General features: G+C 44.9%; 1 protein-coding gene across 1 annotated transcript in view; it reads right to left on the bottom strand.

The window, feature by feature from the left end:
• Positions 1 to 10,918: 10,918 nt before the first annotated feature.
• Positions 10,919 to 26,630, bottom strand: part of Tanc2 (tetratricopeptide repeat, ankyrin repeat and coiled-coil containing 2) — a 99,331-nt gene continuing 83,619 nt past the window's right edge. The window contains exons 12-17 of the mRNA XM_023714111.1: positions 22,547 to 22,722; positions 21,326 to 21,458; positions 19,855 to 19,946; positions 17,372 to 17,518; positions 14,667 to 14,767; positions 10,919 to 12,878 (exon numbers count right to left, since the gene is read on the bottom strand). Coding sequence (XP_023569879.1) covers positions 10,919 to 12,878; positions 14,667 to 14,767; positions 17,372 to 17,518; positions 19,855 to 19,946; positions 21,326 to 21,458; positions 22,547 to 22,722 — 2,609 coding nt within the window. The remainder of the gene's footprint in view (positions 12,879 to 14,666; positions 14,768 to 17,371; positions 17,519 to 19,854; positions 19,947 to 21,325; positions 21,459 to 22,546; positions 22,723 to 26,630) is intronic.

The following is a 26,630-nucleotide window of genomic DNA, read 5'->3' as shown; positions in this document are numbered from 1 at the left end:
CCTCTCCTTTCCCTCCCTCCTTGCTGCTGTAGAAGTGAACAGGAACAGGGAGTTGCATGCTGGCCTGTGCCAGCTCCCTTCCCGCTGAGGAAGGTTTGGCTGGAGGAGATGGAGAAGGGCTCCTCCTGAGGGCAGAAGGTGCCTGGAGTAGGGCCAGGACCACTGCAGGGCTCGGACAGGCCTGGCAGGCCCGGGACTGCTGCTTTGTGTAACACTGAATTCACAGCACAGTCTGTGTAGCCTGAGAGGCAGCTGGCCGCTGTTGGCGGTTGAGCAAGTGATATTATGTGTAAAGTATGCTGGTGTGCAGAGCTCAGCTCCCCGGGAGAGGGCAGGGGCCGGCCCCAGGGCAGCCCAGCTGTAGTCTTGGCCTTTCTGTTCTTAACCCCTGCATCCTGGATGGCTCTGTGGTGGAGAGCACCGCCGCAGGCTCGCAGGCCTTCCTGGCCAGCCCTGCTCCACTGAGCCTGCTCAGGCCGCTGCTTTGGACAGGTACCTTCTGTGCAGGTTGTAACCGAGGCGCTGCAGCCCCTGGCACCCCCACAGGGCTGTGCAGCCCATGCCTTGGCGCAGCAGCGGCTTCTGCTCAGAGGGGCGGGGGAACCCCTGCTCCCCAGGGCCTCATCTTTGCAGCAAGTTAGGACTGAGGCAGAATGAGATTAATCCCTGTGGTGTCCGGACATTGCTGCAGCCCTGTGTGTGATGTTAGCTGAGTCACTGTTTGGCTTCTGTCTAGAAATAATATGATTAGAGCTTCGATCTTGTGCTGCTTCAATTTGGCAAATGCTGTCCTTGTTTTCTGGGCTTTCAGGAGCCTGACACTTTAAGACAAAGAACTTAATAAAACTTTGAAACCTGACTCCCATTCTTTTAGCAGGTACCCTTTCCACACTTCAGGGCTGCCTCAGAGAAGCTGGCTGGCTCCCTGTTGCTTACATTTCTGAGAATAGCTTCTGCTGTGGGCCCTTCCTTCCTCGCGGTGTCGCTCTCTACGCTCGCTCGCTCGCAGCTGTGGTCCAGCCCTCTCCCAGGCCCTTTCGCATCTCCATGGTGTTGCCGTGTTGCAGTGGTGTACTCTGCAAGGGCGGGGGTCTTGTCACTTCTTTCATCTTGCACACACTCGTGTAGTCAAATGTTTACATGTGGGAAAGTCGTCCTTAAACCGCCACAGTTTGTTTGCCTGTGGTGTCTCCTGGGAGGTGGATGCGGTTAGTGCAGCTGATGATTCAATAAACGTCTTTAGCAGTTTATACGCCTGTTACCTGTATTTGTTGTGGCAGGGAAAGGAACATCTTAGCAGCGAAGCTAATTCTACTACAGGTGGAGAGAAGCGGTCCCCAGGCTGGACACTGGCATTACCGCAGTGCTGACTTGAAACGGTCCCTGTGGGGGCGTCCCCTGTGGTGGAGAACGTCGTGGAGGATGGAGCTGCAGGAGCCCCACCAGGGCCTATGCAAGAAATGTGCAGTATAGTACTGTATTAAGATGATTTTTTTCCTGCTTTTGGAGTACTGGATAGTAAACCCATGGTCTTGTACATTTATGCAAGGGCTGTGCTACTGAATTATACCCCAGATCGACTTTTTCTTTTTTGGTACTACGGATCAAACTCAGGACCTTGTGCTTGCCAGACAGGCGCTTTTTCCCTGAGCTATTCCCAGCCCTGTTTAGCTCAGACTGACCTAGAATTTGTGGTGGTCCTACCTCAGCCTCTTAAGTGCTGGGATTATGGGTATGTGCCACAACGGCTCTTACATTGTCTTTATTTTAAAGGGAAGGGTCGGGGGCTGGTGAGATGGCTCAGTGGTCTAAAGCACCTACTTGGAACAAGCTAAGCAAAGCACAGGGACCATGGTTCAATCCCCCAGCACCACATGCCAGCCAGCCCCGCCCCCTGGTGGGCTGAGCTGGCTACACACACACAAAATAAATAAAAAAAAAATAATAAAGGGAAGGGTCTACAGGGTGTTCAGGGTCTCACTACTAGACAGGACTCGTAGTGATCCGCCTGTTTACAGCCTCCCAGAAGATTATAGGACTGCACCACGATGCCCAGGCCTGGGGATTGAACCCCTGACCCCTGTGCCTGCTTGTAGGTGCTGTAATTCGCTGAGCTATTTGGCCAGCTCTCTTACATTGTTTTTTTGATCCCTAAGAAGAAGAGGAAAGATTTCAGCACAGGCTGAGATTCTACTTTATATCAATTTATATGGCATAGGCAAGAGCTATGTTTGTAGTAAGTCTGGATGGAATCTCATTGTGTCATTTAAAACAATTTAAAAATTTATCGGGGAACTCAGTATTTAAAGATACCCTACAATAAATCTCACAAATAACATGCACACTTGCTTCCTAGAATTTGCTTCACTTTGTTCTGTTGTAGCTGTTTTCTAAGCACAGGAGCCAGAATTCAGAGGTCCCCTTTGAGCACCCGTCGTCTTTCTCCCGAATCAAGGATTCCTTATGGACTTTCATCTGCTTAAAAGCATGGAAGGCACAAAGCTTGACGCATGTCATGAGCCAAGTCCCCTGTCAAGCACAGGGCTGGCTGTCGGGGTGGAGAGGTCTTGGCCCTCTTACATGCCACCACACGCTGGCTGTCGGGGCTAGCCTCTGAATCTTCCAGGTCTCTGTGTTGGTGAGTATTCAAATGATCCCTGACACCAGAGGAGATGTATCCCCCTCTAGCAGGCTCCTCCTTCATCTCCTCTTGTAGAAATCTTTAGATGAGAGCAAGGATCTCACCTTCTGAGTTTGGAAGCCTGAAAGGTCCCCAAACTGCTACTGATTTTGCTGGGACTGTTTCTCCACAGGAGCACGCAGCAACTTTTGGCCAGCTCTCTTTCCTCTTCTGTTTGTGAGACAAGGCCTCACTTTGTAGTTTAGTCTGTTCTCAAACTCACGGCAGTCCTCCTGCCTCAGCCTCCCAAGGGCTGGGATTACAGGCATCTGCCACACCACCAGACAACATATGTAAAGTCCCTATCATAGTGCTTGGACTCTTTCTCTTCTGTAAGGAAGCTTATTTATACTCGGAGCCTTCCAAACACAGCAGCCTTATCAGTGCCATCTCATTACCTGGAACGCAGTGACTCGGTCACGAAGGTGCTCTAGACTCCTCCTGCTTGCTTGTAAGACGAGGTCTGTGTATCCCATGCTGGGCCTCAAACTGTCAATCCTCTGGCCTCAGCCTCCTGTGTGCTGCAATTCCAGGCGTGTGCCACCACACCCAGCTCCTCCAGCTTGTTTTAAGCTGCAAGACAACGCTCCATCCTCACCCTGACAGTGCTTTTTGACTACTTTCTCCAGCCTGGCAGAGGGCCTAGCCTCCGCATGCAGATATGCATGGAGGGCCATCTACCTACTGGGTTACTAAGAGGCACTTATTAGGGAATGAAGTAACAAAAACTTATGTAACAAAAGACATTTTTGGGGCCGGGGAGATAGCTCAGTAGAATAAGCACTTGCCTGGCAAGTGCAAGAGCCTGAGTTCAATCCCCAGTTCCACCAAAAAACAAAAAAACACTTTTTGTGATTTGTTATTTGCTTCTACCCTGAGCAGCTTTTTAATCACATGCATGGAACATTTTTTAAAACAAGGATTTAAAAAAAGTCTTATCTTCCAATGCCCCAGGATCCCCTAAAACTGGGGTTTTGCCAAGCATGTAACCACTTTCGGCTTCTAATAAAATAAACTGCTTTTCTGACTGGCCGGGGTTCCTCCTAGGGCTGTCTGCTCTTCGAGTGATCTAGTGTCCAGGCTGGGATGACCAGCATGGCCTGGAGTTTTCCTGCTTTGGTGGTTTGGGAAAGTGGCTATAGCTACCCAGCAGCATATTTAACACAATCATGCCTTGTTTGCTTCTTTGATTGTCCCTGGGGTAGACAGAGGTTGCAGTCAGGAAAGGCTACAGGGTGGGCTCAGGCCCCCCCCCTTTTTTTTTTTAAAGGTAGAGTCAGTTTCAAGAAACCTACAACCTCTCTATTCATGCTGTAGCTGCCACTCTGTATATCATGAGAAGTCTGGTCAGATTTCTGAAGAAAAATCTGGCTTCCTGTTTGGCCAACCTAGCCTCCAGACCTACAGCCTGGGCTACCCCCCACCTCCAGGTGTGCTGTGTGACAAGCCCACTTCAGCCCTGGACTTAGGTAAGGTGGCTGGAGAGCAGCTAAATGACTTAGCACAGGGCTCTCTCGGTAGAGCTCTCTCGGTAGAGCTCTCTCGGTAGAGCTTCCACTGAAGAAAAACAGCTGCTGAGGGGATGCGGAAAGAGCTCAGCGGATAAGTGCTGGCCTGGCAGCCCAAGAGCTGAGTTAGATCCCTGGCACCACTTACTGTGCCAGCCCTGCCTCTGAGCGGCACAGAAAAACTTCTACTGAAAGGTCCCTAGCACTATTTCTTTGTGCTCACAGACCCCTCAAATGTGTATTGCAGGATCTGACTTGGAGATGCTCAGCAGTTAAGACTAAACAGATGGAAGGAGGACTCTGAGCTCCCGATAACAGGCCCACCGTGTCATCAGCGCTTTGGCTTAGCCTTAGCCACTTCACAGTTTACCCTGTGTGCTGGCTGGGAAGCGTGTTTGTCTAGGTACCATCCTGGGCACGTGTCATTTGTTTGGGCAGGTGTCAGTTTATTCTTGTATTTAATTTGGTAAAACTATCATTTTTATATTTTCTATTATATTACCTTGTAAAACTTAATGGAAAAAATGCAATTTTTGGTCATTCTGCATTTAAATAATTTGGATTGGTCAGTGGTTAAACCACCGAGTTCTTCCTTGGCAGGCCAGTGCAGCACCCCGAGCCCTGTGGTCCCAGAGGGCAGGTCTAGATGTCAGCTCCCCGGAGAAAGCATGACGGAAGGAGAAAAGCGCAAGGCCGGTTCTTTCCAAGTGTTAGCCATTTATAAATAAGTACATTTGCTTTCGTACATACAGCTCATTGTACAGATGACGCTCTGTGTACATGGGGCAGGAAAATGCATTCATTTGAACTTTTCACATCTATCTCACACAGCTCACATGTACAGACAATAAAACTGCTCAAGCAAGTACAGCAAAGGAAAATGTCTTCCTTGTACACGGGGCTAGCGGCCTCCGCTGGGTGTGGGCGTCCCCACTGCACGAGTTCACAACTGTGTGGTGTTCAATATATCAGGGTAGAGAACAAACATGCATCAGATAATATACTGTACAGAGAAAGTCCTTTACATCTGAGTTATAGAAAATCTAAAGGAAAACTAAGTGCATTAAAGCTTTTTCCAGCAAGTGTCTTGAAAGGACAGCAAAGTGGAAGAATCAAAATCATAGTGGTACAAATCACTCTTTAATTGTAGACTGTACATGTCTGTACTAATTAAAATCATCTTGGATTTGGAGGAGACAGAACAGAGACACAGATGCTGTGCTAGATGGAAAGGAGGCCATGCCTGAGAACGGCCCCTGCCCTGAGCCGGACAAGGAACTGGCCCCCTCAGCAGGAATCAGCCAAAGGTAAAAACAGCAACCACCCCCCAAAACAAACAACAACAACAAAAAGCAATGACAAACAGAAGAGAACAGGAACTGAACTGAGGATTTCCAAAACAGCCCATGAATGAAGTAGAGACCTGGGTTGGCATCTCTACCTTCCCCCCAAAGTGGTACACAATAAGGCAGGTACATTCAAGTACTGAATTTTCCAGAATAACTCTCTGTCTAGTCCTGGGGACTGATGGGAGTGAGTTGAGACCTCCTAGCCAGATTTTCTGGTTAGTGATTAGCTAAAGAAAATTCAGCCACCAAGTGCTATAAAATCAAAGCAGCAAAGCCACTTCCTTTCCACAGAATAGGTCTATCTGAAAACGTGAGCAGTGCTGGCCTGCGTCTGTGTGCATCCAGCTACAACCTGACTGGTTAGTTCAGTGTAGGTATCACAGAGTCGGCAGGAATAAATGAGATGACAGGGTGAGGAGACATGAAAGTAACACTTGATTTTTGGTGTCCAATTATGCATTCATTTGGTACCGACTTTCAAAGCTCTGACTGCGGCCATCACGCGGCCGCGAGCATCTCAGGGTGGCTCAGCTGCTGTGAGGCACTGGACACCGAAATGAAGGTTACCAACACTTCAGCCCTTGAGTGGTCTGTGTTACAAAAGGAGTTGATGAAGACCCAGTGATTATTCAAGTAGCTCTGCACAGTGGCTCCACCAGCCCCGTTGTGCTTTTGTCCAGGCCCCCAGCCAGCCACCTTTTCTCGGGAGCAGCCAGAGCTGAGTTCAAGGCATTGCATGGTGAAGGTTTCCATGACACGTCTTTGTAGGTAGCCCCTACCCCTAAGCCCTTTGTTCATTGTCGGCATGGTAGATGGTCAATCTGGAATTCCTAGAGGAAGAAGAGAAGCCACCCCTCCCGGCGAGGTGCGGCCCTTGGTGTAGAGGCAGCAGCAGGCTGCCTTTGCAGGTCGGCTTCTGGAGACTTGGGTGGCCCGGGGACAGACAGGAAGGAGAGCGAAGCTGCGGAGCTCTGAGCTAGGAAACGGCAGGCACAGTTTGCCTCCTGGGGCACCTGCTCCACTTCGTGGCAACAATTCAGTGAGCAACTGGTTTTGTCCAAGGCATTTCTGCAGTAGAAAAATAACTATCTTTGATTCAAACCACCCAGCCGTGATACTTCTGGAATTATAAAAGGTGGAGGCTGAAAGGGAAGGTGTTCACGGGGAAAGGGTCCTCTCCCACCAGCCAGCCGTCAGAGCGAGGCCGTGCTGGTCAGCCCTCGCCCAGCCTACGCCTGCCCGAAGTTCCAAAGCAGGCAGTTTATCTGTTTTGCTACAACCGGCATGGACCCACGAAGACCCTCCCAGGCTATGCCCTTCCTCCTAATCCTCAGTAGATGGCCCACGTGCCGCCCTGGACGCGGCCCCTCAGGGCGGGCTGCCTTCCTTCGCTACCAGACGAGCGCGGTGCAGAGCCACAGTGACACCTAGTGGTAGAGCATGGTGAAGCACACGCGACATCCATGTATCCCACTGTTTATGACTAAAATCTAAGGAAAAATATTTATGGATATTAAATTAGATACTGATTAACTTTTAATCTTTCTATTGGGCACATCTCTGGAATATAAAAATACCAATATTTAGAGGGGTTCATAAACTACTATACAATATAAGGACCAAGAACACCTTTCTCTAGGTGGTTCTGTTTATAATAATTTAGGAAAAGTATTTAATAATCCAGGCTTAACTAAAATCAGCAACCTTGTATATACGGATAACGACCTCGGCACTGTACATGATTCTAGTCAGTGGAATTTTCCTGAGCCATCGCGTTTAAGTCTAAACACACCTGGGACGAGGGTACACGGGAGAGGAACACGGTCTGTGCCCTATTAACTTGGGGCTTTAACAGTGCACAGCTACAGCCCAGACAGCAACAACAGCAGATACAAAATGGTCTCCATTTTGTCCTTGCCAAATTCTCATGGTACACAGGTTTTTCCTTTACTTTGTAAATAAACATTTATTTTTAATTGTTGATTGTGTGCCTTACTGATCCAGTAAATAAAGTAACCATGTCTCAGGAGTCCCTAAGAAAATTGCTGGAAAAGCACTTTAAAATCACTGCAAAGATTTGTTTAAAAATTCTTAAATCTTTTTGATGCTTATATACAACAGTTATTTCTTGTGCTATAAATGCTGTGATTCACTGCTTGATTTCTTTCTTTTCCTTGTTTTTCTTGAAAAATACACTAGAAGACAAGCGATTCTGCTAATTCCTAATGAAGACACAACTCACACTTAAATATCCAGTATTTATCAGAATTACAAATTCAAACAGTAAAGTGCACCCATTTATAGACAGGATGTGGTGGAAGTCCTTTAGTGCAAGAACCCTGGGCAAGGGACACACGATTTGGAAAGCAATCTCTAAGCTGAAGTTTCCTCTGTCTCCACTTCAGAGTGATGTGTATTGGGCAAGTGGAACTTCACCAGCTTCATGTGAACAATTTCCTCCCCCTTAAGCCAGACACCGACGCAGTGAAAGCCTGCTGTGGAGGAAGGAGCATCTCTAGGTACAGTACAGAGATCAGCCCATGGCAGTGAAGTAGCGGAAAAGGGCACAGCCAGGTTCCAAGGAAGAACCTCATTTTCCACAACGAATTCCTGTTCATTTCTTCAAAAACAAGGGGCCCTAGTAGTGATACTCACTCTCTCTTGTATGGCTAAAAAAGAACTGCATTTTGCCTGTGGATATTTTGCTCAATTGGACATAGTCCCTAAATCTCTCATGAGTCCTGGAAAACTGAAAGAGAAACCTTGGCAGATGTAATATATTTGTAAAACCAAACCACATGGATTATCCACCTACCATGACACACGAGTCTGAGTGGTAATGTGGCATTCCAAATAGGCAGGGGCACCTTTCTAATTGACTGAGAAATTCTTCAAAATGTAGCAGTTCTTCACGGAAACATGGTTTAAATGGGACAAAACTGCAAAGACAAATAGGTCTGAGACCTGGCTAAAAACACAGCTGAGAGGCTGAAAGTTCAATCTTCAGCATCAGGAAGAAAAAGAGAGAAGAAAAGATGATGACATGTGAAGCTGTGGGACCAGCCCGTCACTGGGAGCACTGCAGCCTGACGTGTTAGACAAGCACTGTACTGTAGAGCTACACCTCTACCCACATGTCCTCTTCCTGATGTGAGATACAGAAAGACAGGCAGGTAGAGGCCCAACCTGGCCTAGTTTCGCAGAGGCAGTGCCTACAGTCTGCAGCTGCCCCAGCTGTTTGCTCCCAGCACAGAGATGAGTACAAGGGTTATGCTGTTTTAGGCTTGCGGTTGAGAAGTTCATCTACTTAGCAGAATTTAAATCTGTAAAGAAATGTTTCTAAACTCAGTTTTATGCTCTCTGTGTTTCTTCAAGATCTTTTCAGAGGGCCAGCGAGATAGCTCAATGTACTAAAGCGCCTGCTTAGGCAAGCGCAGAGACTGCAAGTTCCATCCCCAGCACCACGTGCTGCACCAGCCCTGTCCCCAGGGTGGGCAGAGCTGGCCAGAGTCCAGCATAGTGGTGCATGCCTGTACTTCCAGCGCTGGGGAGGCTGAAAGCAGGAGGATCACCACGAGACCAAGCTGCATAGTGAGAGCCTGCAACAACCAAATATATTTAAAAAAATTGTTTCTCAATAAAATTATGGGAAAAAAATCCTTTCAGAGAATACTTCTACAAAAGAACCTGCTCATAACTACATTTTATTCAGGAAAGAGCCTTTCCTGTAGCCCTTTACTAAGAAGGGCAGAATTATTTCTACCAATGGGAACTAATACTCTTAATTTCAGCTGTTTAGTGGGTTTAGCTGTTTAATCTTAAAGGCTGAGGTGCAGCCAGTGACAGGACCATACTAAAGCTTTGGTTCCCATGTCCTTGCTGTCCATTTCATGTGGCCTCAGCCACTTATAAGCACATGGCCTAGCAGGTGGGTACAGATGACTGCAGAGGACACCTGTTGTCTGTCTTATGCCCCCACCCAGGATTAGAAAACAGCACTGAAAGGGGCTTCATCCCAAAATGCTTTTGCGGTGTCTGATGTGGTAATATCACCTTTTAAAACATCCCTAAAGAAGAAAATAATTCCTCTAGTAGTGAGTGATGTAGCTATCAATCTGAAATGGAATTAGACAACTGCATGGAACACAACGGCCTTGGGTGGAAGCCTTGGGAATCGGTCTTCGAGTCCCAAGAAAATCCAGTCAGGTTTTTGAAGAACCAAGTTCTCAACAATACCTGGGTTAGAAAACAGAACATGGCTCTTAGAGAAAATGAAACACACAGGATTTTTATACCAGACAACCCTTAGGAATAGCTTGCTTTCTGTAGACTCTGATGCTCAGTGATATTTTAGGACCTAAAAAGTGGAAGAGATGTTCTACAGCATTTTTCTGAGAATCCAGAACAACCTTTCTTTTTTGTTCTCTTTTTCTCTGTATTTATTCTCTTCCTTATCCTTGGAAAATCAGTAGCTTTTAGTGGTTACTTGCTGGATAAAAACCTATGAGTAATTCTCAGTAACTTCTTTAACAATGTCCAGGGGCAGGGAGATAACTCAGTAGAATAAGTGCTTGCCTGGCAAGCGGAAAGGTCCGAGTTCAATCCCTGGTTCTGCAAAAAAAAAAAAAAAAAAAGAACGTCCATGGTTCTCACTGAATTTCCTTGGCTGGCTGACACACTTAGAGGGCTGGCTGGTCCTAAATGTTCCTAAAATGCCTCTTGGAAAACCAATGTAGTGATGCTCCAAATAATTGTACTTTTTTTTTTTTTTAAATTTAAAAGACTTATTTCTTCTGTTTCCTTTACTCTTCTACCCCACAGGAAGACCAGCAATAACGCAAACGAACATTCTAGACCTGGTGACTGCAGGAAGCTGGCAGTCTGGGGGTGGGAGACCATGGTACAGGTATGCACTGGGGCTGGGTATTCAGATAACACTGGATAAGTACGCAATGGCAAAGGGGCATCACACTCTTTTCTAAAGTTCCTAGAAGGAAATGAACAAGAACATCTTACTTTTTAAAAAAGGAAAAAAGACATTTCTACAACAAGAACATCAGTGAAAGCGATTGTCTCCTGGAAATGCTGACCAGTGTTTCTGATCTCCCTGGGTGAGAGCGCACAGCACAGGAATCTCCTTGTTGGCATCTGAAGAGGAGCGAGCACGTGGCCGGGGCACAGACCAGAGAAACCGCAGTCCAGGCTTCCTGGAGCCAGCTTCCCAGTCGGCTGCATGCAAAGGGTTTCAGCACGTGGGCGGCCACCTCTGAACACCACACACAAATTACATAAGAAATTAAGCCAGAGAACTACCTCGATGTGGAAACCAAGCCTGAAAATGTGCAGTGAAAACATATGGGTCTCACTCCAACAAATGTCTTTTAAACATTAGACTCCACAAACGGTCTCTTTGGTTTGATAGGGGAGGTCTGCCCTTGTCGAGAGTCCCGGGACAACTGCCTGTACAAGTTGTCCTGATATGCCTGAGCCACAGGTAGGGTCCGAGCCACCTTCACGTCGGGATAAGAGGAGGCCTGGCTGACTCTTTCCAAGAGGTCTCCCCGGGATCCATTAGCCAGCACCCCATGGGGGCTGTAATAATCGTCTTCCAGCAAATGGCCATTCTGTGCATTGTTGGTTTTGTTATAAAAGGCAATGTTGCTGATGGATGACGGTGGGCTGAAGGACTCAGGCTGAGGCAGGTTGCCTGGAGATGTGGGGCTGAGTACGGTATCCACAGATGACACGGCCCAGGTCCGATTCTGCTGGTGAAGGTGGGGGTACTGTTGAGTCCGGGCTGTTTTGTCTATGATCCCCATGAATGGTGTGGTCCTGGACCGGGTAGGCTCACTGGGGTAACCTCCCTGAGTGGGAGATACTGGAGACAGCTCATCACACGATCTCTCATATGCCGGTTTCAGTGGGATCTCCATTTGCTGAATTGAGGAAGAAGGTCGGAAGGTGGGAGTTAGGCTGGAGGCGGAAGAGATGCTATTGCTAGATGGAGAGAAGCGAAGGCCCACACTCTGCGAGTGCAGCAGCGGCCGCGGTGTTGGTGGGTGGGGCTTGACTTCACTAGGGCTCACACCAACAGGCCTTCTGATTAAATGAGACACATCAGGGGAACCCAGCTGACTGGAAGAGCGCTCCAGGTCTAGTTTGGAGTGACACACTGGGTAATAGGATGCTGACTGGCTGCGCCCGATTTGTGGGGTTTGGCTGTATCTCATGCCACCCCGGTATGCTGAGGAAGGTCGCTGTGGAAGGTCTTCTTTGGTCAATCCGCCATGTTGACAGATGGCGCCTGCACTCAGGCTGGCCTGGACATGCTGCACAGGTCTCCCATCCCCTACAAGTCCCCCAATTGACCCTTGATAAACCAACCGGCTCTGACTTACTCCCATGTCTCCTTGCGAAGACTGGTATTTACTGGCCATTGAATGGGCAACCTGGCCATAGGCTCCGCTGGGGATGACAGTGCTTGAGTGAACTGCTGAGCTGGGCTGGCTGCTTCTCACAATCTGGGCCTTAGCAGGCTGTAGCCTGAGCCCTTGCTGGGGAACTGCCACGGGAAGCTGGGGCATCTGGTAGGGACGTTGGGCCATTTTAGATAATGGAGATTTTGGTCTGCCAGGAAGCTGGCTGACACTTGTTTCTTGCTGATAGCGCACAGGCGAACCAGACTGGGATCTATAGACACTCATGCTTTCAGCTGGAGGGCTGGCCCGATACTGAGGACCTCTGCGAAGAGGGGAAGGAGGAGGGCTTGGGTATTCTTTGCTCTGCCCTCCCACAGGAGGGGGGCTAAAACGGTAAGATCCACCCTGATGAGCTGGGGAAGTATGTGGGGGACTAGGCCTGTAATGAGAGTTCTGGTGAGTTGGAGAAAGAGCAGGTGAGGTGGACTGATATCCTTGTCTAGTGGGAGAACCTACAGAACTATTGGACCGGAAGTCAAAAACCTGATGAGAGCCAAGAGGTGAACTAGAGATGTAGGCTGAATCCCTGTGGGCTGGAGAGGAGGGTGGGCTCTGGATTATTGGGAGCCCCTGACTGGGACGAGTCTCTGTCTGGAGGCCAATGGAAATATTTTCAACATCCTGTTCCAGGTATTCCTCCTCAAATACATCTTGTATGGAGTATACATCTTCAGGCTGTGGCTCAGGCTCTGTCTCTTCTGGTAACTGTTGCTGAGGCTGCTGCTGTGGAGGAGCTGGCTGCTGCTGTTGCTGCATCTGTCTGCATTCTTCCTCCACTCTCATCAGGAGTCTCTGGATCTCACGGTTGTTTGGACATAGCTTGATGGCCTCGTTCAGGTCCTCTAAGGCTGCTGCAAACTGTCTGCTTGACACAATGCAAACACAGGAACTGGAATTATTCTGAATCAATAGGAACCACCAACATCTGCAAACACGGTCACTATTGGCACATGTTGGACACTGAGGTGTCTTGCTTTAGTTTAATTTGTAAGGAAAGAAATGAGCGTACTATCATTCTAGAAGAGTCCAGAATGACTCTTTAGCCCTTTTATCTTCCTTCTTGCCTCTCTGGGGTTAGCAGAGAAAAAGTCTCTACCGTGTCAGTCCAGCCAGGCCCTTCAGGAAGATTCTCTTAGTGCCCAAATATACACCAGGCAGTATGAGGTTGGGTGGGGTTGTCATTTACAGTGTCACTGTCAAGCAGTTTAAGAATCAAATAGTAATGATGATATTTAAAAATCTTGCTGATCCAGCAGAAAATTTTTTAATATTTTTTATAGTTTGGCTATAAATTTTAGGACTTTTCCATCTTAGGCCACGGCCCTGTCCTCTGTCCTTTCTGTCCCTTACCCCGGTCAAAGCCAGCAGATATTCAGCTTGCTGACCAGGAAACTCAGGTCAGGGCTGAGCTCACCCCAAGGAGATTCTAATTTGCAAATGAGGAAATGAACTGTCAGAGGTATTCCCATTCTCTCTATTAGTACTGCCTAGAAAAGGGGCAACTGATCTTGTGGGAAAGGAACAATCCAGAGAGGAAGAATTCAACAGCTGAATTTCTGCAAGTACTTTTACATCTCAGTTGGTAAAGACCAGTATCACTGCTGCCATCATCCCTACCCTCAGTTTGGGTTTGATTTTCATGTTGTATCTCCCTTGTAACAGCAACGAACCCAAAGCAATTCTTTTCCAAGTGTAGTTTGAGAGAAGGTAGGATGCTGGGTGGGAGACCTTAAGGACAGTGACAAATTACCCAAAGAAACTGATGGCAGGTTCTAGATTCTTCTGGAGGTTTTCCAGAAGAAGTTTTTAACTCAGAAGTTAAACTAGAGCAGAGGGCACAAGGAATGTGGGCAGTATTTCTCTTGGGTTCCTTCAATCGTGGCAGCAGGCCTCCTCTGTGTGTGTGTGTGTGTGTGTGTGTGTGTGTGTGTGTGTGTTCAATTGAGGAGGGCTGATACCACCATACTTGAGGAGAGTTTCAAAAAGAAGACTAAACTGTTCAGGGAGTCCCTATAGCCTATAAGAAAAGAGAGGAGGACCCCGTGATGGCTGGTGACCCTCCGTGCTTTCCCTTTAAAAGGGTCAGGGGGGCTGGTGAGATGGCTCAGTGGTCTAAAGCACCTACTTACAACAAGCTTAGCAAAGCACAGGGACCGCGGTTCAATCCCCCAGCACCACATGCCAGCCAGCCCCGCCCCCTGGTGGGCTGAGCTGGCCACACACACACACACACACACACACACACACACAAATAAATATAAAAATAAATAAATAAATAAAGTGGAATCCTATTTAAAAAAAAAAAAAGGGTCAGGGGTAGTCTGCCTAAGTGATCTCTGTAGGTCATCAGGGTCTTTCATGCTATCTGCTTCAGGGTTGAGAAGTGTTTGTAACATAGCAGAGGTCTTTTTCAAAGAAGTTGTCATTATTTACTTTATTATTCTCCCAAAGTAAACTGCTTTTGGTCCCCACAGCCCAGCAGCTTTGCTGATCCTGAGCTGAGTGCTACGCTATGGGAGCCCTTCCCAAAGCCTGGGCCTCAGTGACAGACATGACCAGGTACATGTGTCCCAGGGGTGCCTACATTGCCTTGGCCAGATTTTGAGAAAAGAGACTCCTTGCTTTTCACCCTCTCTCTCTCTCTCCTCACCTGCTGCTGCGTTTTGCCCTTGCTCTTGCATAGTAAGCTTCATAAGATTTCGGTTTCAGCTCCAGGGCCTTAGTAGCAAATTCCTCCGCCATTCCAAAATCCTGTCATTACAATAGGTGTGCAAATGAGTCATTGAAGAGATATAAAAAATAGACAACTTGGGAATAAAACAAATTATATTTACATTTCTTTGACATTTATGGATGGAACACCTGGAATTCTGGACATGATTGACATGGCTCTGGCCATGTGGCCCACAGACTGGAAGTCTCCTGCTTTTGTCTTGAGTGGCCCTACAACTGATCACTGGACTTTATCTGCCCAGAGTATTAAAACACTTAACTTGGCATCTTTCTGTCTTTTCAGCAAGTTCTTTTTAGCTCATAAGCCAAACACCAGCCATTTACAGTGAAGATCCTAAAGTTGGAAACCTAAATCCTTGTTCCACATGCACGTATGATATAAACCTACAGATGGTCTCACCTCCCGGGAACCCTTAGCCTAGCCCTGCACCCTTCTACTGTGCCCTCCTCAGGCCAACGGAGAGCACGTCCTACAGAGTCCAGGGCCTCCGAGAAAGCCGATGTGCACTGACCATGGAGATTAGATGGTACTGACAGCTTTGGGCTCCATTCTCTGATCTGTTTCACAACTCGAGTGTGCTGTGTATTTTCTTAACCATGCCTTCTTCAGAGATAGGGTAGGATTAAGCATGATAAAGAATTAAGTGCTTGCTATCTGTTTATCAATAAAACTTTGAAAAAAAAAAAAGAATTAAGTGCTATACACAGTGCTCAGCACAGAGTAGAAACTCAAATTGTATCTTCCATTTCGCAGAGGCTTGTTTTTCTTCCTAGTTCCTTTCTTAGGAAACATTAAAAAATAGAGGATGCGGGCAGTGAGGTCCGTGCTGTGTCTACAAGTCCCCTAGAGAAGCACAGTCTTAGAGCCACATGACCTCACTTGGAGAACCCCTGGGAACAGAGGCCCAGGGGACAATGTGGAGTGGGAAAGTCCATGGTCTTTAAGACCCCCGTAAAGGCCAGGGATGTACCTCAGTGGTATAGCACCCGCCTGGTAATTGCAAGGTTGGAGTTTGATTCCTGGTGAAAAAAAATCCCCTTAAATGATAAGCTAAAGAGGAAAGTTTTTCTCTTCTTTTAATGTCAACCTATAGTATAGCATTGTAGCCTCTGGTTATACCCATGATTGCTGAGGAAGAAAAAAAAACTTTGAGAGGAAAAAAAGGACTTTGGAGGATAGGTAAATTAAAAAAATTACTGTACAAATTTCTGTGGAAGGAGACAGACATCTGGCAGTTAGTGTAGTGCTGGCCAGTGGGAGAGAATTCCTAGCTTTTTGTACAAAGGTAGTGCTAGAATGAAAGTCAGTCTCTGTCAGTCTGTCTGTCTGTCTGTCTGTCTCTGTACATCGAGTCGAACTCAGAAGCTCTACCCCTGCCCAAGCATTTCAATTTATATGGGCCAAGCTGTTTCCCATCTTCTTTTTTCTTTTTGTATAATAATTATTTCTAGGATTATGAAAGTACCTTTAAGGAGCCTATTATCTAACAGGGACAAAAAGAAGGAAATAGGCTGGCAAGAACTTCTGAGCTTTGCCTTAGTCTCACTAGATGGAACCACAGGAGACTCTTTGGGCTACTTTTTCTGCTTCAGGAAGAACCACCTTGTTGCCTTCACCAGAGATACAGCCCTGAAAAGGGGACCTGTTCACGTCCCCACTTCTCTCAGCACCCAGGGACAACCCTGCCTCAGAAGGCTATAACTGTGTCTTCTGAGATGGGTAGGTCCACCTTGAGGCTATTTTTATTGTTAGATGGTAGGGCCTAGATTGATGATATAAAAGTCCTATCCATAATGTTTCTGGAATTGATACAGATTCCTGGTCAGCGGAAACATTGATTTTGTACAGCTGAGTTCTCTACCAATCAACATTTGAAATTATTTCTGCCTCTGTGAGACCAAAGGCTGATGGATATCTGCAAGTCCTCACATGATCTTAGCTTGTCCTCATATGCTTGGCTTAGAATGTGAGCAGTTTCTCAGCTCAGGAGTGTCTGTGGGTCAGAGAAGCAGAGGCTCAGGGCACCTGGGACTATCTGTAGGGCAGGTGAGAAGCACCAAGGACATGTTCACACGAGATAACAAAGGACAGGAAGATTTTTAAGATTCCTTCCAGGGCAAGAAAAGACATGGCATGCTGGAATGAAAAGGTAAAGAAGGAAGCAAAAAGTTCAATAATAGCTTTAGGAACTAAACCTTTTTGATGGTTCTGAGGCCTCATCCCCATGAGTAGGCATATATTAGAAAGGAGGCAAGGAATAAAATCCCTCAGCATAGCTGCAGTCCTAGAGACCACTGCCCCCACGTCTTCCCAAGGACTAAAATGCTGACTTGGTAGAGTGAGAGTGGAGATGGGGAGGACGGTGTTCTGATTACTTCAGTGGAGATTACAAAAATTCATCATGCTACGCAGTGCTCACAACATTAACTTTTCTACAGCTTGAGAACTGGAGTACACGTAGACTTGATTTCTTTTCAAATTGCAAATGTCAGTGTTCTGTGAAGGACAACCAAGTTTCAAATGGGGTAGAGAGGATTTCAGGGACCTGGTACAAGCTAGTAAGTGACATGAGCTTTCAATTTTCAAGAATCTAGAAAAGAGTTGGGATGGGAGAGACTTACATTCATTTTCCGACGACATCGAGAGAGGTTGAGAAGGAGAGACACCTTTAGCTCCCGGAAGGTTTTCAGGTCTTCACCAAACCCTTCTCTAGGGAATTTCTTCAGAGCATACTGGTAGCGTTGAGCAGCTTCCTTTACTTTACCTTTCTAAAGGGGCACAAGATGGAAAAGCACACTGTTGGTCTGCTGAGCAGCAGCTGAGGAAGTTTTGCTCCTTTCCCTTCCTGTTCTCAGCAGTTATTACTTCAGGATGTAGTCTACCACATACCCTGATGGAGAGAGCAGGTTTAGGGTTTTTTCTTACTATTTTTCTTTCTTTATTTTTTTTGGTGTATTAGGAATCAGACTCAGGACCTCGCACTTGCTAGGCAGGTGGCTGTGCCACTGAGCTACATCCCTGGCTCCCCCAACCTTTTTTTCCCCTTGGCTGTGCTGGGGATCAAACCCAGGGCCTCACACATGCTAGACAAGTGTTATACTAAGCCACATCCCCAGCCCAGGTCTAATCTTTACTGAAGTAACTCTCCTGGTGGGAAACAACAGGTTGAAAGGAACACTCAAGTTACAAGCCAGAGAAACAAAGTCTTGGCAGATGGAAGGGGCTGAACCTCAACTTCATAATTTGATTCTGGAGGGCTGACCTTGCTCATTTCACAGTTAATTTTTCTTGAACTTGTGTCTCTACGCACTCCATGGTTACTGCTGCTTCTTTGGTTGCTGGCTTGTTTGGAGAGTCTTTTCCTGTCTGATGGCTTATTATGCTGCCTTCCGGAAGAACTCTCTTCTTCATAAAGAGTATAATAGCTAAAGTGGCCCAGGTGCTGCTTCCTTAATTTTATGGTAGAAAATAATGCCAACCAGTTTCCTCCAAGGAAGGGGGTAAAGGATATACAGTAGTAGAGAAGTGAAGCTCAGAATCTGTAATTTTATCCAGGAGCCTGAGGCAAGAGGACTGCCAAGTCAGCCTGAGCAACTCAGTGAGACCATCTCAAAATAAAACATATGTACACAAAAGAAAATACCAGGCTGAGGATACAGTTCAGTGTAAAAGCCCTGGGTTTAATCCTCAAAAAAAAAAAAAGGAATTCCATTGCCTTTGTAAGAGACTTTTGAAGATAAAGTAAATTATGACCAACTTAAGGATCCAGCCACAGGGGCTTTGAGTTTTTCTTTCATTTTGTATCTGAAAATCTGGGAGTTGAGTCCAGAAAGACACAGAAGGCATCTCCTGCCTTTATCTACCATATGCCATCTATACTGCTCTAACTCCCCAGGTTGGAATCTTTTATTCTTCCTGTAGCATCTTTTACTAGGAGGAAACTGGAGTCTTCCAGAATGGAATTCTGGGTGAGAACAATAATAGCTCTGCTTATTTTCATTAGATTGGACTCTCTGCCTTGGAATACCAGAAGACATACTATGATCAAGACTTTGACTTTTAGGAGCAATGCCACTTTAAATTCCATAGATATGACATCTAGAACAACGAGCACTTTCTGTGAAGCAACATAAAATCAAGTTGAGAGTCCTAGGTTAACATGACTCTCACTCAAAGGGTATTCAAGAAATACAATTCTGAGCCCAAGAACTTGTATACTTCTGACATATGGTAGGGATAACATGCTTCACAACAGTTTCTTCATCTTTTGGACCTGGGAATGTCTCAGAGGTGTTCACTGTTAAACACTGGGCTGGATTTGCTGTTATCTTCAGGAGAATATGATCCAGCTAATGTAAGCATGATGAGATGACTCTGAAATGGAATGTTCTTAAGGAACTTTCTATGGGACACATCTATTTTAAGGTATGGAGACTTCAGCTTGAATTATGAGTGCAGAAGTACCACACCCTTTTTTTGGCTGTCCTTCAATATGGTGACTTGAAGTAAATCATATAATTGCTATTGCCCTTAGTTTCCATATCTTATTCAAAGATGCTGAAATGCTATTATATTTATTGACTTTAAATCCTATTGTACATATTAAATATGAAAGCTATAATCAACAGACTGAAAATAGCTATATAATTTTATTTTTACTTTTTCTATAAATTTCCACTAAATAGTTTCCACATAAAATTGATGTTACTACCTATAAAGGTCAGCTAAAACTAGCATGTATGCTGCACACATATGTGGATCACTTTTTTTTGATATGGAGTCTCGCTGTGTAGTCCAGCCTGGCCTTGAACTCACTATGTATCTCAGTCTGGCCTCAAATTCTTTTTTATTTTTTCCCTCAAACTCATGATGATCCTCTGTGTCAGCCTCCCATCTTCTGGGATTACAGGCATGTACCACCACTCCTGGCTTGTAGGTTACTCTTGTTGGGAAGGCAAAACCCCGGTATCTTCAGTGTTGGAGCTAATCATTGAGGAATGACATTTTTTAGTTTTCTCTAGCTAAAAGGTGATAAATGTCAAGATTTGGAATATTCTACATACAGAAAACATGGATTTTTGAGGAATGTTCCTCCTGCCCTCACCTTATAGAACATGTCCCCCTCTTCCATCAGCTTGCTCAACAGGATGATCATGATGTCTGGTTTGGAGGTGGCCATCGCCCATGTGGCTGGACCTGTAGTGTACAGGATGCATGATGGGTAAAAAACTCATACAATGTAAGGGTGGTAGGAAGCTAGGTGAAAAAAACATCCTGGGGGAATTTCTGCTGAGAGAACAACTTGCTCCACAATAATTACCTCATTGTTTAGACCTGGGAGTATTTTAGTGACTCCCACTGCCAAGAAGCTGTGTTGGGTTTGTATTCACCTTAAAGTAAGAGTATCTGAACTGTCTTGAGGAAGGAAGACAGCAGAGCCTTTGTGGGCACACAATGGTGTAGTATGGAAGTATTTTTACATCAAGAAATTGGGAGAAGGGGTTTTATTAAAGGTCACTAAAAGATTTGAAAAAGATACTTTATTTCTGATTTAGAACTCAAAACTCCCAGGTATTTAGACGCTTAAGTTTTAAATATGTATTCTGCAGAAGGGAAACCAGAAAAGACTTTAAAGGCTTCCTTAATTTATAAGTACCAAATCAGACTCCCTAAGATTCACTTTGAACCAGGAGTACAGTTTGAATATCAAACAGACATGAAACAAACCAACATTATTGAGAACTACTTTATCCACAAAAGAAAGAAAAGGTTAAATTGATTAGTTTACAGAGGGCTTATTTACCAACGAGGCTTCTCAGGTTTAGTTATAAAAAGTTCAAGTTATTCTCTACAACAGTCATTAAAAAAAAATCTTCTTTTAAGTTGAAGTAAATTAAAAGATTAGAGGTGTAGGGAACTCATGCAGGCTAAAATTAAAAGGAGAAGGCAAAGCTGACCAAGCCATCAGACCACGCCTGATGCTGACAGCGGTGAAATATACCTCGTGGGCGACTCGGTAACGTCTGACAACCTTCAAAGAAAGGAGAAAACAAAAAGTTGTAGGAGAGGAAAAAAAAAAATGGATGAAGGTGAAAAAAAAAAAAAAAAAAAAAAAAGAAGGAAAAAGCAGCAGTGAGAGGCAGGCAGCAAAAAAGCCAGCACATCAGCCAACCCTTGTCTACGGGGCTGTGGGTGGGGAGCAGCTGGGACAGGCAGCAGGGACTGGAGCATCTGAAGCACATTCAGAGCAAGGAAGCAAGGGCTCACGGCACTGCAGGGATCCAGGAGGCTCAGAGTGGGGCGGGACGGAGGCAGCGCTGAGGTGTGTGCAGGGTTAGCGCCGGCCTCCTGGCTAAGGCTACAAAGGGGAGTGGCACAGAACCTAGATGCAAAGTGCTACAGACCACGGCTCGGATGGTGCTCCCTGCACCACCTGTTTTTTTGTTCACTAGGTTTAACTGGGCCATGGTAGAGGGGAACTATACACAACCACACTAAACGCCCTGGGAAGTCAGACCACTGGACCAGTCTGGCCCCTGGGCACAGATGGCCAACATCACCTCTTTTTCTCCTACCTATTTTGGCTCCTTTCTTCAGGAGAGTGACCACAACAGAAGTGTTCCGGCACCCTACCGCCCTGTCCAAAGGGCGCATTCCACTGTAGTCAACGTGCTCGATCATGGCCCCATGGTCCACCAGGAACTGGACCTACAACAGGGATCAGGCAGAGCAGTTAGCAGGTGTAACTGCTCGGCACTGCTTCACCGAGGGAGCTGGCTGCCGCTGGCCCTTTACTCGGCTGCTGCTCTGAATCAGGCTGTATAGCTATGGTATTTCAAGCCACAGCTATAGCCTTAATCTTTTTTTTTTTTTTTTTGGCATTTAACTTCTTATTTTATTGATAAACAGATAGCAAGGAGACAGTTTCAAATCAAATCGGAAGTACAGTTTCAACAAATAATACACTGCATATATTCTTCTTAGTGGTTAATTGCTGTACAAGATGCGGACTTGAGATCCTATTTACAAACACCATTAGAACAAATCATTCTATTCATTGAGAGAATGTAACTATATATCTATCCTAACCTCTTTGAATACACAGATACAAAATGGACATTCATCGGTATACCCCATTTTTTCTAAGTTCCGTTATTGAATATTATAGGTGTGTAAACTCAGCAAAATATTCTAAAAGAGTCCAGTAGCCCATAATAGCATTGGGTCTTCTGTTTAACTGGCAATGTCAGAAATTATTGACCTGAGTCCCCCACAGCTCAACTTAACAGCATGGCTTTACTTCCTATATTTCCTCTTCATACTTTTCTACTAGATAGTTAAGACCAAGGTAAAGCAGGACCTGTGCAACAAGAGTTGTAGCTTTTTGGTCTGAGAATATAGCCTTAATCTTTGATAGCATTTTATGTGCTCTTACTTTCTAGCAAATAAAGCTCTGAGAATTCTACAACACGAAACATTAAAATAGGACCTCACCTTTGAAGCCCAGTGAGTATTACTGAGGATGAAGAGTCCCTATCCCTGCTCTTCTGAAGCTGGTTTTTTTTTCTTTTGTATTTTAGAAAAGGGTCTACAGGGTGTTCAGGGTCTTGTTACTAGATTGGACTTGTAGTGATCCACCTGCTTACAGCCTCGCAAGAGCTGGGATTACAGGCGTGCACCACCATGCCCAGTCTCAATCGCGGGCTCAGCATGCCCTGGCCCCTGCACCTGCTTGCAGGCACTTTAATCCACTAAGCTACCTGGCCGGCCCTCTGAAGCTGTTTAAAGGTACTCACCACCTCAGCATCACCATAGAAAGCTGCCAGGTCCAGTGGGGTGCGGCCATTCTTGTCAGCATGGTCTGTGGCAGCTCCATTATCCACCAGTGAGCGTACTACTGAGAGATGGCCTTTCAGACAAGCCCAGCTGAGTGCTGTCAACCCTTCTTTGTCCATTAGAGCAATGGAGGCACCTATAAAACCAAGTGTAGAGGGATGGTCCTCACGGCACATGTTCGTTTCTGGATGCCTCCATGGTAAAAAACTGATCCTATACATTGCTAATAGAGTCCAGTTGCCCTGGGAAGTTCATATCTTCTGCAAACCTTAACTTTAGCTGCAATCCTTAAGTTTTCATCACTCCCTCGTGAGAAACTTCTACTTTGGTCAAATAGATGTGCTCAATGTCTCTAGAATCTCATACATGTTCTTGAATCCTCACTTCTGGTTATATTACTCCTGTGCGTGGAATATGTTTTCTTTCTCCATGAGTTGCCTCACTTTTACCCATTTGTTGGGAATTATCTCAAATCCCTAAGTCTCCCAGTTTGCTGTTACTTCTTCTTGAGTCTGTCTAACATATCCCGTTATCTATTTTTATGTATCCCACTCATATATAATCAATTCCTAATGAATGTTTGCTGAACTGAGTGGACGTCTTCGATTTACAATAATGTAAACTTGAGAGAGTCTTATAAAATAGGAGCCCAGCATATGTCTCTCGCTGATGATAGTCCTACGCCAGTTTCTCCTTGCCTACACAGTGAGAGAAGTGTACTCATGGGAGGATACCAAGTCCAGGTCACAAAAGAAATTCTGAATTTAACCTAAAAAAGTCCATCTTAGCTGGATTTGGTGGCACACTTGTTATACTAGCTACTCAGGAGGCTGAGTCAGGAGGATCACAATTGGTATACTCTTCTTTCAAATCCCCAAGGTCTTGTGGGTGGTTCTCAAGTGCTTTTACTATTCAGCTACACTTCCAGCCCTACCTCTGCCTTTAAAGACTTGCTCTCTTTCCTGCAGAGTTAAATCCATTTTTTATTTTATTTTTTGTTTTGAGATGGTCTCACTATATGCTGGCCTTGAACTCACCAAGTAGCCCGGGCTGGTCTTGAACTCTTGGGGATCCTCCTATTTCAGTCTCCTAAGTGCTAGGATTATACATATGCTCCACCATACCCAGTTTAGATCCTAAGTGTTTATAACTGGTCATTTCCCATTTTTTCACACACCTTTTCAGGTTTGTTTTCCAACAGTCCTCATATACTACTCAATCTATCCATTTCCTCAGTTATTCTGTGCTGGTATTTTCTTTGATTTTTCATCTATATTTCCTCTTCTTAAATATACAATATTTTTCTATTCAAATAGCATAGTTTATCCATTTCTAACTCAACTAACTTTATTTGAACACTTACGATTCTCTGCCTTTTAAAATCTATTTAGTTTAATAATTTCTTTAAAAAATTTTATTAGTGTAAGTTTGCTGTATATGATCACATTCATCATGGGGAATTGGTGCACATACGTAGCATCTTAATTCTTTTCATTTCTTCCCCCCAGTCCATCTGTTATTCTCTTTCTGTTTGCAAAAGTTCAGCTCCCTGTTTCCTATTATTATTATTATTTTTTTTTGGGGGGGAACTGGGGATTGAACTCAGACCCTTGTGCTTGCCAGGGAAGCGCTTATTCTACTGAGCCATCTCCCCAGTCCCTTTCCTATTATTTTTCATTTTGCTCTTTAAATAATTTATACGTTGGGTTTCTCAAAAGAAACAACAAAAACAAAAGAGAAGACATGTGACTCTGAAGCTCATATATCTGATTTACTTCACTTAACACTGTCTCAGGGTCTAAGCATTTTTTCTGCAGATCACTCAAGTTCATTCTTCTTTACCACACATCAGTGCTCTGTTGTCTCTCTGCCTTTTAAGGTATCTGTTTTTGTTTCATCTGTTCTTTGCTATATTACAGATACCCTGTGAGGGTTCCAATTATTAATTAAAAAATAAAAACCAGCCATATTTCTACTATAGTGTCCTACAAATAATGTGGACTAAATAAATGTTTGTAGATTTTGTTGAATTAGTGAAAGCCCCTCACTAAGTGTGGGGAAACAAACAAACAAACAAACAAACAACAAAACTAGTTCAAAGACCAGAGTGTTTTAGTAGCTAGGAACAACAAGCCTCTGGAATTGGAACCTGAAGAGTTCTTCCTGGCATACGGTAGACACAGCAGTTAGCTACACATTTTTAGTAGCTAAAGAGGCCCCGCCCTTCTGCAGGGGCAATGGCTGGTTCTGAACCGTTTCACTTGCCACATCTGATCTTGAGAATCAAGGCACAAACCCCTTCCCTTATCCCCGAGGCCTCCCCTTTCCCAAACAGAAATGAGGATAGGCATCATGATGCCAGACTTGTTTGGTCATTTGCACTGGGGAGGGAGGCAAGAGCCACTTGATACACTGGCAGAACAACTGCCTCTGACCCACCCTTGACATTGGTATGAAGGAAACAAGATTTTCTGTGAAAAATCTTTCCAAATGGGTTCAACATCTTAGAAGAAGACTAATCTTCCTTTTAGGTCAACTTTCTCAGCTGTTTGGGCTTGGGCATAATTTTGGGGGAGATTAGTTTCCTTGAAGGAAACTATGTGGTCGCATAGATGTCAAAGTCCTGTTTACTAAGAGTGGAAGCTAGTTGGAATAAAGTCAGTATAACTTTAGTTCCTAGTTACCTCCTGCTTCATGCAAATGTCAGGGCTCCACTAGATGGCACTGTGGTTCTACTGGTGACGAGCTTTTGCTACTTTGGAGGTCTACCATCAACAATTTTTTTTTTTTTTTTTAAGGTACATGTTTGTAGTACATAATGGCTACATTCATTATAGGGAAAAGATATATGTACATAACTTTTCTTTCTCTTCCTCTACCTTTACATTCGCTTTCCATTTGCAAAAGATCTACTTCCTGTTGCAATTACTTACACTTCCTCTTCAAATTACTCATACTTTGGGTTTCTCAGAGAAGTCATACAATACTTGAGCTTGTGTGTCTATTTTACTTAATATAATGGTCCTAAAATGCATCCATTTTCCCACAAAGGACTCCAATTTATCTTTCTGGCATTGTAGTACTCCACTGTGTACTAAATATCATATTTTCTTTATTTGTTCATCTATCGAATGGATATACAGGCTACTTCCAAGACTTAGCTATTAGGAATTGTATGCATGGATAGTCATGTATTACTGCAGTATGATGTCTTTAATTCTTTCAGAAAGATACCTAGAAGAAGAACGGCTAGGTTGAATGGAATTTCTAGTTTTAGTTTTCGAGGTATCTCCACACTGATTGCCATAGTAATTACACTAACTTATATGAAACCGGCAGCGCAGAAGGGTGCCTTTTCCCTCAGACCCTTTCTCGTATTTGTTACTGCTTGAGTTCTTTTGTTTCTGTTCGTTGGATTTTTTAAGACAGAGTGTTATGTTGGTCCTGAATTCATTATGTAGCTCAGGCTGGCCTCAAACTCACAGTGATTCTCCTTCTAAAGCCTCCTGAGTACTGAGATTATAGTCATATGACAACATTCCTCATGGTGAGATTTCTTGATGATAGCCATTCTTTCTGGAGATGGAATCTCAATGTTGTTCTTATTTGCATTTTTTAAAAAAATGTATTTGGTGGTTACAGGGTCTCACTACTCAGACTCATAGTGATCCTCCTGTTTTCAGCCTCCCCAGTGTTGGGATTACAGATGTGCGCCACTACATCTGGACTCTGTGGCTGGTTCAGCCTGCTCTGGGGGCAAGGCTGGCATGGCATGTGGTGCTGGGGATCGAACCTCAGTCCCTGTGCTTGCCTAGGCAGGCACCTTAGTTTGCTGAGCTATCTCAATGGGCCCTTGTATTTTTTTTTTTTCATGGTTTAGCCAATTTTTTTTTCTTTTCAAAGTTTTATTGATAAACATATAGCAATGAGACAGTTTCAAATCAAATCGAAAACAAAAACAAAAAAAATCAAATCGAAAGTACAGTTTCAACAAATAATACACTGCATATATTCTTCTTAGTGGTTAATTGCTGTACAAGATGC

The sequence above is a fragment of the Octodon degus genome, unplaced genomic scaffold (genome assembly GCF_000260255.1).
Source record: "Octodon degus isolate 3935 unplaced genomic scaffold, OctDeg1.0 scaffold00033, whole genome shotgun sequence".
In the NCBI taxonomy this organism is placed as follows: domain Eukaryota; kingdom Metazoa; phylum Chordata; class Mammalia; order Rodentia; family Octodontidae; genus Octodon; species Octodon degus.
This window is presented reverse-complemented; position numbering and strand designations above follow the sequence as displayed.